We start from the raw sequence: 13,430 nt of genomic DNA on the forward strand, positions 1-13,430 counted from the left end.
GACAGCCTTAGAAGTATCCAAGCTCAAAAGTATTTCACAAACATCAGTTTCATTAATAATTATGTTAATTAGATCAGGCATATTTTCTTTTATGTTACTGGCTTCGGGTAAAACATCATAAACCTTTAGTGTACTGAACACCGAATAAAAATAGTCGTTAAATAAAGTTGCCCTATCTTTAGCATCGTTATGGTTAATTACTTTAGGAAGAGATTTAGATTTGGTTTTGTTCCTCATAAAGGACCAAAATCTTTTTGGATTGTTTTCAATTGTAGACCCCATGTCACTGATATAGTCATTGAATTTGTTTGTTATTAAATTCTTGAGGCAAGGTACAAGTCTGGCTGAGGCATTATCAAACGCATTTCTAATGTTGTCAAAGTTGGCGGATTTTTGGGACTAAGTATCCGGTCTTTCCTATATATGACATAACCAATTTTAGGTATTTCGGTGTCAGATATAGAATCTTTAAACCACTTTTCAGTAATAAAAATACAGTCATGTATTGGATGGATTACTTCCAAGTCTCTGAACTTGTTTACTTTCAGTCTTGCTGCTTCTAGCGTTGATATACAAACAATTCCAGAGAGTCAGAATCGGAAGAATATTCACTGTCTAGAGATTATGTATCTTCAGTTTAAAAAAAGAAGTCACCGAGTTCAGGCAAAGAACACGGGTAGCAGTACCAGTTATTGACGGATTTCGCGAAAGCATAGAACTCTTCCTCTAACAAGTTGGTACATTTCAGATGAAACCAGTAATTGCAATCATCGCATTGTATACCGCATTGATTCGATCTGACACCTAGTACAAGAACCACATGGATCCTTGGTGGGCCTGGGGTTATATGCTATATCACCACACAGTGCGGGAACCAAAAGCGAAATAAATGCAAGATCATTGTTCTTATGGATGTAGTACTTTCGGATAATGTGTTTTTTTTAAACTTCGTAGTGACAACGAATAAAGAATCGATGTAAAGGCTGAACAGTTTTGGGAATCGTATTGTACTGTTGTTTGCGTGACCACAGTATCGATGGACTTGAACTAGTATTCCGCTTTCCCTTTGGAACATCCATTTACAAATTACGTATATTAAAAGAACTACTAGGGCAGTTCTTTGAGGTCCCATATTCACTGAATGTGACCTGTACAGTACCGCTGTACCGCTAGTACTAGATAAATGGTACAGCTAAAATCAAAACAGAGGGTCAAAGTCAAATGTAAATTAGAAAGCAATGGCAAAATCCAATTAAAAATAAGGTGACGTCCACTAAAAAAGTTCACAATGCATAGCATGTAACAAATACACTATCAAATATCAGTATCTCGCGTATATTACAGTAGGTTAAAACAGATAAAAAAGTTAAAATGCAGTGATAATCAGCTTCTATAAAATATCATAGTCTAAGGTAGCGAGTATTCATTGCAGGCATACCTTAAGCAAGTTGGCCGTATATCTAAAACACGCAGTCACGGTTGTTTCAATCGAACAAAATGGCATCCAAAAAAACATGTTCACAGGTGCAATAAACAACAACGTAACAAATACGTTGGCCAAAAATGTTATCTCTCGAGTATCACAGTGTATGTATCACAGTTAAAATGCAGTGTTTATACTAAAATAGTATACTCTTTATAGTAGAAGGTAGCGAGTAATCTTGGTTGGCTTACCTTAAGCACACTGGCCGTACCGTTAACAATTAAACGGGAACACCGACATGAAGACACATTCCACAGTAAATCGTCAAAATACGAACATCCAGAATGAGAGAAGTAAATCGAAATCAAAATTAGCACCAAGAACAATACTTGAGATTACAAACGTAACGATAAGGTCTCTAGGCTCAGGGTGTGTCTTTATTCGATAGCTTGGCGGGAGAATTGAACAATGTTCCCAGCACGTATGTTCATGGATTGCAGGAAATCGGCCTAGCGAGAGCGTTAAGTGAGACACGTCTTATCTCATTGAGCACCAACCACAATTGGTCATTGGTTAAGGTCAAGCACTAATAGTACAATGTTCTTCTCTTTAAGCTTATTTAAAATACTTTGGTTTTAACCTTTAAAAGTGTAGTTTCAGTACTACGTTGAGGTTTATATGCAGATTGCAACCCCTCAATCATGTCGTTGCGCTCCATATGTTCTCTAAATTGATCATGTACTAGATACTCAATGAGTTTACCCAAAGCAGGTAGATTGGACACTGGTCTATAATTGTCTAACACATTAGCATCCAATGCAGGTTTCTTAGTAGAGGGGTCTTCACAACAGCAGTTTTGAGTTGAGATTGAAACGTCCCACTTATAAATAATTATTATTTTTTTGCAACACTAGGTTCTATATTATCAGCACATTGTTTCAAGAGCGAGGTTGGTATGGGGTCTAGAGGACTTGACTTGTTAGGGAGTCTAGATGAAAATCCATTAAGTTCAGAGGTACCGGTACTCAAATTTAGGGTAGATGAATTTTGAATTACACAATTAACATTGATTTCACCATCTAAGTTAATAGTCAGGTGGACGATCAAAGCATATTGATCGAAACGTACAGAAACAAAACAGTTCTTTTCAGAACTAATATGCGTGGTGTACTGCATCAGATAAGTCGTCATAGGTCACTTTTTATGCATACTAGTTACCCAAATCATCATTGTTATAATTTAAAGTATTGTAGGTCATATGATATGACAAAATTTGTATCATTAGATTGAGTACAAACAAACATTCTGAGCAATTTCAGAACATTTGAAATTTTCACAAGCCATTGCTAAGATATTAACATTCATTTAATTGCGAATTTAAGGTCAAAGGTCGAAATGTAATATTATATATTTTTTATAAGAGTAAAATATAACTAGATTTAGGTTATCCGCAGCGCAAACGCCACGTGCACGTCATACGTTAGAATATTGCGCAAAGAAAAACGATTATGCCATTGAAAAAATGTTAGCGTGCTCTCTATTTTGTGTCACGTCTAAGTATATACAGTTTACACTATATATTGCATACGTACTACATACAGTGCAGAATAGGTGAAAATAAGTGACCCAAGTTATTGACGCTTTTGGACATGATGACGTCATCACAATTTAAAAAATGGTATATCGTGCGAAAGATAATTGATTGGCCTAGACAATATAAAAAAATGGGAGGAAATGGAATACGGATAAGTGGAGATGCGCTCTATTAAATGTGATGAGCTATGACGAAGAGACAAAAATCCTCGATTTTATATTCGAGTGGCCATACGATGACGTCACAATGTCCGGTTAGCCATATCGATGCATGATTCTATATCTATAACTCATCAACTTCCATAATATGTAATAAAAAATAAACTTCACCGTGTAGTTTAGAATTTATGACTGTTTAAAAAAAGGCATAATTTTGACGAATTTTTGAACTTTTTCATCAAAAACGCGCGCAAATTATCCAATTCCACATGCTCGTATGATGTAATTTTAAGTCTAAATTGTTTAAAAGTTGGAAAAACATAATTCACGCGAAAAAAGTATGTTTTTAATGCCACGTGCGCACACACGCGTAAAAATGGAATTGGAATTTTGGACATGCTCAAAATGACATGAAGCGCATAGAAAGTTGATTAGAAATTGAATTTTCGCATTTTTAATTTTTAAACGCGCACGCATTTTAATCCATAGAAAGTTTGCCCTTGATATAACTTAAATTTTCACCAAGTGTCAATACAAAATGACTTTTAGTTTTTAATCTATGATCAATCATTGAAATTCATAAAATCGCGCGTAACTTACGCTGCGCAACTCAGACGGGACCGAAAACCTTATTATGACATCTTCAGATAGTAGAGGTCAATCGACTGATAAAGTTATACAATGTTATGTTGAGAAGGTTTATAGATACACGCGCAACAAAATTCTGGGAAAGAAAGAAGAACATAGGAAAAAAAAAAAAGATTGTGACAATAACAAGGGGTTATCTGCCAAGTGCGCCAAAAATTAGAATTCTGAGTATTTTTACGCTAAATCTGCTAATAAACGCCTACTGATCAATGTTATTTCTATAAATGTAAATATCACCAGGCCAATTTAAGTTCAAAGGTCAAAACAGGGCTTTCTATGGGGTTTTGATATTTTTCTTTCATTAGAGCGAATAGAAAGTGGGGTATTCTGAATAATTTGGAACCATTTTCTACGGCTAGTCGGTAATGAGATATCGCGGTATCCTGGTTTTAGGGTCAAAATGGGTTAATGAGATATCGCGGTATATTTTTAAACTTGCAAAGAAAAAATAAATATATTTTATATGATGGGTTTTAAAAACATAATTTTAAGACTAAATTAATTATTATTTTTATCATAACTATATTATTATTATTGCATACGCATGAGCAACTCCCCAATTACAGGATGGATAAAATATAATAATTCATGTAAAATTTACCATAGAAGTAGTAGGGCAGGTTAACATTAACTGCTAGGCCTATACTCTAGTACTAGTAGCTCTATCTAGGCTTTTTCTTGCCAGCTTGTTGAATTGTATATTCTGCTTACTATATTAATTATACTAGCTATGTATATAGTATTGTTTAATAAATCAAGTATAATAATAATAAATCTATATATATAAAAGGCAAACAAAAAAAGTTTGTCCTCTATGCACGCCGCGGTACAACCTCTGATTGGTGTGAATTTTGCACTTGGTGTAAATTTTGCACTCAACATCAGTCTTGTAACAGAGATGGTCATGGTCTATATAAAAAGTTTGTAAACCAAATATTTATTAAATTATGACTTATTAAATATTTTAAAAATTACCACTGGATCAAAAGGCTATGAAATGTGGTATTTCCAGAGGGCGTCATTGACTATAAAAGCAGGAACGGAGAAAAACACTACAGCAGAGGTGAGTCCATAGGGTAGGCACAATTTTTAAGTAATAGAAAAGCCATGTGGTCGTGGAATACTTCAGTTCACTTCCATTTGTAAAAATAAACATTTATAGGATGATTTATGTAGGTTATAACTATTATTGATATATAGTTCTAAAATTTGAAGTGTAGGCTGTACGTTTATTTGTTTTCTCTCATTTAGCGTGTAAAATCGTACATCAGCTATGTCACCTGTATTGTAATGATGGGAATGCGAATTATTCGTTTAAATAAGGTGATCATTACATTAACCTGATGCTACGTTTTTATTCTAAGCATACCGCCGAATAAGTTTTTGGTTTTTGTCTGTCCAATCCAAGTAAACTTTTGTAATGAAAATCCTACAATTAAATAAGTGTTAATGTATATAAGCTCATTGAGTAATTTATAATTCTTCTATAAGCTTCCTAATTACATGTAATGTATACAAAAAGGTAAAGGTACTTAAAAGCTTCACATTTTATATCTTATTTTTGTGTATTTGCATTGTATTTCAGTAAAAAAAATGGCTACTACTGTAAGGAAACATTTTTTTGTACTGTAAAGTAATCATTAATTTAAATAATATTAATATTTAATTATTTGCATATCCACAGACGTACCACCATTTTCAAAATTAAAAATGTTCTAGCAATACTTTCGAATTCGTAAATAACAGTGGACTCGCCTTTTGAACTTCAGATTACGGATGGCACCAAAAACTTGCAAGAATTTAAAATATAGTGTAAAATGATCTGTATTTATTTTTGTTGCAATTCATTTTACTGACCGCATACATTGCATACTTATAATAAGCATTTAGCCTACCAGACGTATGTAATGTTAAACTTAATTTCAATTCTTTTTGTATCAATGGATTTAAAGCATAGAAAATGAGACTTCAATTGTAACTCCTGCATATATTATGATTTTGCATACGTTTGACAAGTTTCTTCTGTGCTGTTGAAAAATCTGTTAATAGGCCCTACTATAGTGATTTAATTGGTTTGGTATTTGGTTGTTTCCGAGCGTAATGCGTATTATTCCATGAGACGTACACAGACTGTGCTTAAAAAAATGTTTCTTCTACGTAAAATCAAATCGGTACTTCACCAACTCATGTTTGCCATTTTCCTTTTGGAGGCCATCTTGGATTTCAATATGGCGGCTGAAATAGAATATTTACAACTTCTTAATAACAATATATTTGGAATAATCAGTATCACAAACATAGGTATAGAGATCATTTTTAACTTGCTACGTCACTTAAAAGTCAAGTTATAAGCCAAAATAAGTCTGAAATGGTGGCCATTTTGTTTTTCACATTTTAAGGGTGAAGATCTAAAAATTGAGCCAGGTAAACAGCAGATTTGAATTCAGAACCCAAAAATTACCTTAAAACACATGTTTTTTCGCTTTTAACACGAAATGCCTACAGCATATGACAGGAAATATGACTATCTGGACTAGTCTAAAATGTATTCAACTATAACAACTTTTATTTCTTGTAACACAGTATTAATACAATACAGATGGATAGATAGATAGATACAATTTTATTCGTCATAAAATAAATAAAATTACATTATGAAAATTGTCTTCCTTGGCAAGAATATAAATATAAAAAGACCATATATAACATATTTAAAATACTTATAAAACAAATTACACAAAAATATTTATAATATACTGCACAGGTATAAATAGTGAATCGGTATTACAAACTTCTCTTAAAACGTGAATTAAAAATATGAATAGCATTTGGAACAAAATATAGTCTAAAACGTGAATTATTTGATTGTGGTGGTCTAACTCTCCCTGATCTCTTTACAATAAATTCATTGTGTAATGAGTGAGAACTGTTTCCCATAATTTTTGTGACTTTGCCCAACATTTGTTTTTCATCAACATCTTTAACAATTGAACCAATTATTCTAGAAGCTGTTTTGCACACTCTCCTTAGTCTAGTCTTATTCTTCTCTGTTAGATTCGCAAACCATGCTATACATGTTACAACGAAAATAGATTAGATGACCGATTCATAAAACAACTTAAGTGTGACATTACTAACTTTGAAAGTATTAAAAGTTTTCTTAACCAGTACAGCCTTTGATTCCCTTTTTTAACAATCTCATCAGTATTCTTATCAAATTTCAATTTATCATCTATGAACGTGCCTCTTTACTCTAGCCGAAAATAAAAACATTGTTGACCTACGGTATTTTTTATTGGCAGCAGAAAAGGGTACAAAAAATATGGTATAAATTTGTAAATAGCGTATTTTATCCACAAAGTTTGTGGGGAAAATACGGTATACAAAATACGGTATTTTTTTTATGAGCGCTGCCAAAAAATACGGTATAAATTCAGTATTAAAAAAATACCATATTAAATACGGTATTTTCTTGGCAGCAGAAACAGGGCCTTAGTGTATAAATTATACACTTGATTTATAATAAAATCTAGAGAAAAAGTAAGTTTATTATTATGTAACAAGGGTGGTTTATGACATATACATGGAGGGTTGATCGAATTGTTTTATTCAACAAGAGTATATATGGCTCAATGTGCAGTGATACTGGCTATTGTATTTGCATTACCAAGATCCTATCTTTCATATATTATAAAATAAAGATTATCAATATATCTTTTAAAAATTAATCTTTATATAAATCAATGCATATAACTTATAATTCGTCATAGTGACGAATTACATCTAGTTAATATTGATACTGTACAATTTCCTTCAATTGTGGGATAAGTAATAAGAGATAAGTTTTGCCGGTGTTTGCGTAAGACCGTAAGTTTAATTGGGGTGCGTAAAGACGTGTGTCAAATGCATAAGGGTTTACAGGTCTGGACAGATCTGAGATATTCCAATGGGGTCTGTCTGAGACATTACTACTGTACTATTCAATTTCCTAATACATTTGAAAATTCTAATTTTATGTTGTAATTTTCTTTAAAATTGCTTAGTGCAACAAATAAATATTTTTTCTCTTGTTGAATTAGATCGATGCCAATTACACGCCAGACATTATGGAGACTCGTACACTGTATGGCATACAAATGCAACAGTGTCGTAATGATGCGGTTATTGACAGGAACATGTTTACTAACATTGTAACAACCAAGAGTAATGTGAGTTGTATTGTTCTTTATTTTTATATTTAATATTATTAATTTTCTTCCTTAAAATGTTCATATATTAAAGTTAAAAGTATATAGTTAGACAGTGCATCATTTTTTTAAATTTTAAGATGTCATCATAGTAAAAAATTATAATTCATTGCGGTATGTAATAATCTATCTGCACCAAAGTGGTTACTGCATAGTAAATAGACGGAGGAATCTTTCTACAACTTTTAGTCAGTTGTGTATGGCTCGGTGGTCTGTGCTCGTGTCTATGGCATTCAAGGTACCGAGATTGAGTCTCACCTTGGGAAACGAAACGAAATAAGATTTTTTTTTTATTATCTGTATTGTTCAATTTTATTTCTTAGTGTATAGATTATACACATGATTTATAATGAAATCGAGATAAAAAGTAACTTGTGTCTTTATTATGTAACAAATGTGGTTTATGACATACGATTGTGATCCTATCATATATTATAAATAATTAGATGGTACGCGAGCGAAGCGAGCCTACCATCTAGGTCGTGCCCCACAGATGGTTCTCGAATACATAATAATTTCAGCGCTAAAAAACTGGCGATTTCAAATGTACGTACCGCAGGACAATAATACATGTCGTTTACAGAAACGAATAAATAGACACTGTGATTTATGTACTCAACTAAAATTAGCACCCTGGGAATTACTTCCGAAAGAGAAACTGAGACCAATTGTTTAAGTCAAATTTAAACAAACTTAATTTGTGTTTTGTATGTAACATAGGGTTGAGGTATGGGGAAGAGGATGGGTGCAAAGAGGAACAATTTTTAAATATATTCTTTATCCATTTAGTAACGAAATATTAATTGTTTTCATGTTTTACAAATAATATACCACTAAACACAGTAAAACATTGCGATGTAATACTTTGTTGAAACTATCACCGTCCTAGTCGATTGAAATAGTACAGTACATGTAACGATACATCACTACGACGTCAGTGTATATGTTTATATAATGTAAAACAATTTGTGAAAACCACCTCTATTCGGGGCAAATCATAAATTCGATTTAATCGTCAATAAATATTAAATTATCTAACTCAAGTTAATTAGTAGGCCTAATGGTTTTCAATTCATTTTCAATCCTACCCTACCCACCAAAGTTGTTCTGCGTTTAGGGCATGTGATGCACCGTAGGCCTATGCTCTACTGGCTTTACAATGCTACTCATGCCAGTGAGGGAAGGGTGATGATGTGGGTGGTTTAACTACAATAATAAAGATTTGTACATAATATACGGCGACTGAAAACGCTAGCTCATTATCCGTTTAAAAAAAATCTATATCCAACCTCTGCAGCACAGATTAAAAAAAAAAATGGATCGAATTTCTGTTATGAGTATACAGTACTTGCCTTTACGATGCCTGAGGGAATAGACACTTGTGGAACAGAGATTGGAATGTTCCATTCATCGCAAATCAATACATTTGTATAAACGTATATTAAATCTATCAAAATAGTATTTTTTAAAGAAAATCGGCCTGTCTTCAACATTATGATGCTGTACTCGAGCTGTTCAACCGGTTTTCAGCGATTAAAAACAATTATCGTAGGAGGAGATAGGAAAATGCGAAGCATCCTCGTATTATTGTATGCGAGTATTTTTCAAGATGGACATGCATTAGACAGTGTATACCACGATCGGGAAAACACCCCTATTTGGAGCAAATCGTTGAACCTAAATTCGTTTTAATCGTCAATAACTAATTATCGAACTCAATTTAATTAGTAAACAGGTTTACATCAGGTGGTTAAAATCAGTATCGAAAGTACGAACCAACTTTATATACCATCGAGTAAACATTCTAGAAATAACGCGCGATTTACCGAATTTTGCCCTTGCGTAAATTTATATATAGATTAAAAATTCTGAGAAAATCAATCAGTCAATATATCTTTTAAAAATCAATTATCTTTATTTAAATCAATGCATATAACCTATAATTCGTCATAGTGACGAATTAAATCTAGTTTAAATTTTATAATTTTTATTAAAAAATACAATTATCTCTTGATATAGGCCTAGCTAGGGCCAAGGCCTATTTCAGTTTGTTCTCCTCAGCTGGGGCTGCCCACAGTATTAAGTTGTACATACATGCAGTTGTTTACATGTAATAGTCCAGCTCCACGCTAGTCAAAAGCCCACTGCCTGGTGGACCAGCTGCAATGCTACAGCATAAGTGAATGATTTGGGATCATCTCAATCATTCAACAGAACACTGGATACGTTGTACAGTATCTTGCATACAACAGTAAACATGTGTATTTAGAATCTAGAGATCGTCTTAAAAGTTCCGATTTTTAACAAAAAGTATTTTAACTGCTACATTCTAGCCTTGTATTTTGTATAGTAAACACATGCGAATCACTTCGGCGATTGCGTAGCAATTGATTCATTTTGCAATGCGATACAGGCGAAATTATACCCTGACTAGATCCAAAATGTATTTTCTTGGGATGCAAGATTACCTGTTCAATCAGTGATTTTTAAAATTAAATAGATTGACATTTCTTAATTTGTCTTTTAACAAATTAGTTACCAGAGAGTGCTATATGTGACCTCATTGTAGCTTCAATTGCCTTGAAGTATACTCAGTCCAACTCTGTATGTTATGCTAGAAATGGCCAAGTAATTGGTATAGGTGCTGGACAACAGTCGCGTATCCATTGCACAAGGCTTGCAGGAGATAAAGCAAACAACTGGTAAGAATTTGATTTTTATTTTTTTTTTTGTGAATTTTTATTACGCTTTATTGTTCAAATCGATCAATTAATCAAAATTAACATTTATTTCCAAAATGGTGGCTTATGTTGCTGTAAATCCAAATCAGTGAGTCTATTTCGTGTCTGCATACCTAGATAAACCGACAATATAGCCCTCTCTCTCGAAAGACAGGATCCCTCTCGAAAGAGAGGATACAATTACCGAAAATAGAAACCGTTAACCACGCCCTCAAGAGGGAGCCATCCAACATAGTAGCGTCATCATTTCTTTTCATATCGCCGTAGTGTGTGTATGTGATACAGAAACAAAGAATTACAAGAATTCCAGAGAAAGGTCTAGGGAACGTGTGGAAGTCACTGACCCCACACCGTGCGGTAATCAGCCTACACTCGTACATTAGGATGCACACCAGTCGAGCACACTATGAAAGCTCTTCTGCCCTGCCTGGCAAACCAGCATGTTTTGGTTCATTCCAGCAGCACCATGGTCGTGGCGTATGTAAATCGTCAGAGAGGCACAAGGTCCCCAAGGTTGTGCTGCACACATAGTCGCTACTGGTGTGCCACATCCACGTCAAATAGCGATAAAGGGAAATTAAGTGTTCCGTGAGCCGTTTTGATTTTTAAGTTAGCCTTTTTCGATAGGCTATAAATAGAAAGTTACCGAACATTTCGAGCGACTCGAGTTCTGACTTCTGTGTTTTATAGTCTGTCAAAATTTCCTTTTTAACAGGTTTATATTAAATTATATTGTTTGATTGATTTCTGTGTATTAGGAACATTTATATTAAACAAAAACCACAACAATAGCAATTTTAGTTGATTATGGATTCATTTATTCGAATTCTAAGATAAACGTCTAAGCCAAGTGTAAGCGTAAACAAAAGCGAGTGATACGACGAAAAGAAGAAAGTGAAAACTAATTTGTTAAAATAGTTAACTATAATTTGGAATTTTTAAATGAACTTCTGAAAACGCTATAATATAGCCTTATATGTATTTTCTAAGATTGGTGGTAGTATTTTTCAAACAAATTCTATAAGGAGTTGACAGATAGAATAAGCTAAGTGGCGCTGTGGTATGACTTAACCAAGGTATAGTCTTCTTCAGCTCTATTAAATTGATTTATAAATCTGAATTCAATCTGAATTCTGAAAATAAACAACAAGATCAAGTAAGTACAACAGTTTCTGAAAGAGTTAAAGTTAAGCTAGTTGTGAAATATCAAGGTTTTTCTGCTAGAAAACATCTGAAATCGAAGACATACATGTCTAAGCCAGCTGAAATTGTTACCCCTACTGACATGGCGAATGTAAGACCATAAGTACGGGACTAACAAAGCCAAATACCTACACAACCAAGCTAGGAAAAATACACAAGGTGACTTAATCGAAATCGATATCCACACAGAAAGCGATCACAAAGAAAATGACGTAATAGCAACTAAACAAAAAGACCAGATCTTCTCAAGCGTGAAACCAATATTCTTTAAAGATAGCGATGCACGCAAAAGAAATGATGACTATTTGAGTGAAAAAAATATATATTTTGCTTTATGTGAAGTAATACATGGAGATAATCTAGTAGGAATACAGAAAATTAAGAACTTATGGAGAATTTATATCAACAATCGTTCCGACAGAGTAAAGATCCTCTCAACTGGACTTAACATGAATGGCAGAAATGTGCTGGTTTACGACGTAAATCCGTATCTACCTGTGAACAACGGCGTGCGTGTTCTTGTGAAAGACGTACCAATTTCCGTGCACAACGACGAAATCAGAATCTGCCTTCAAAAACTAGGATGCAAAATAATCGGAAAAATTCAGTATGTGAAATTCCGTATAAATGTAAAACTATCTAGATTCATAAATGGAGACAGATCCGTGATAGTTGAAAACTTTAAAGAAAGCCTGCCACGCTTCACTAAAATCAATCCAACAAATGCAGTGCCCCGACAAAAGATAAAATACAGTCAAGCATTAAGACTTTCATCAGGCCTTTCCATAGAACCCCAGAATGAAATTGAAACAGAATCAAGAAAAAACTACAACATGCATAAGTCGAATAAAGATGATGTGGTCTCAAGGAGCCCTTCAGAAACAAAAAATAAAAAGTGAAGACGAATGAGAAGCAAATCAACGTGAAATGATAAGTACTGTACTGTTGCCTACTTACAATCCTGTTTGTACACTATCATATTTAGCATTATAGTTTATACAATATGGGTAAAAACAACAATAATGCTGCTTATCTTTAAACGTTAGAGTTTAAGGGAAAAACAGAAGCAAAGAAAAATTTTTAATTGGGTAAAAGATAACAAAGTAGACATTTTTCTGGTTCAAGAATCCCACCTCACAAAGGAATATATAAATGAGTTCAACTTCCTTTGGGAAGGAGATACGTACCACAGTTTTGGTACACCTTTTAGTAGAGGAGTATCTATTTTAATAAAACAAAATCTTGATTATAGATTTAAAAAAATACAAATTGACAAGTAATCAAAATTAAAGTTAAATTTGCAATAAATTTTAGAAAATTAAAAAACAAAAATAAAAAGAGTAAGAAAGAAAAATTACAAAAAGAAATCAATCAACTAAATATTGATCTGGTAACCAGTCAAAATGACGAAAAAAT

The 13,430-nt window shown here is 33.2% G+C and overlaps 1 protein-coding gene across 1 annotated transcript in view; it reads left to right on the forward strand.

The window, feature by feature from the left end:
• Nucleotides 1-13,430, forward strand: part of LOC144844639 (bifunctional purine biosynthesis protein ATIC-like) — a 77,202-nt gene that overhangs the window by 56,405 nt on the left and 7,367 nt on the right. Inside the window, exons 12-13 of the mRNA XM_078701646.1 lie at nt 7,903-8,031; nt 10,606-10,772. Of these exons, the coding sequence (XP_078557772.1) occupies nt 7,903-8,031; nt 10,606-10,772 (296 nt within the window). The remainder of the gene's footprint in view (nt 1-7,902; nt 8,032-10,605; nt 10,773-13,430) is intronic.

The sequence above is a fragment of the Antedon bifida genome, chromosome 1, assembly GCF_963402885.1.
Source record: "Antedon bifida chromosome 1, ecAntBifi1.1, whole genome shotgun sequence".
Classification (NCBI taxonomy): Eukaryota; Metazoa; Echinodermata; class Crinoidea; order Comatulida; family Antedonidae; genus Antedon; species Antedon bifida.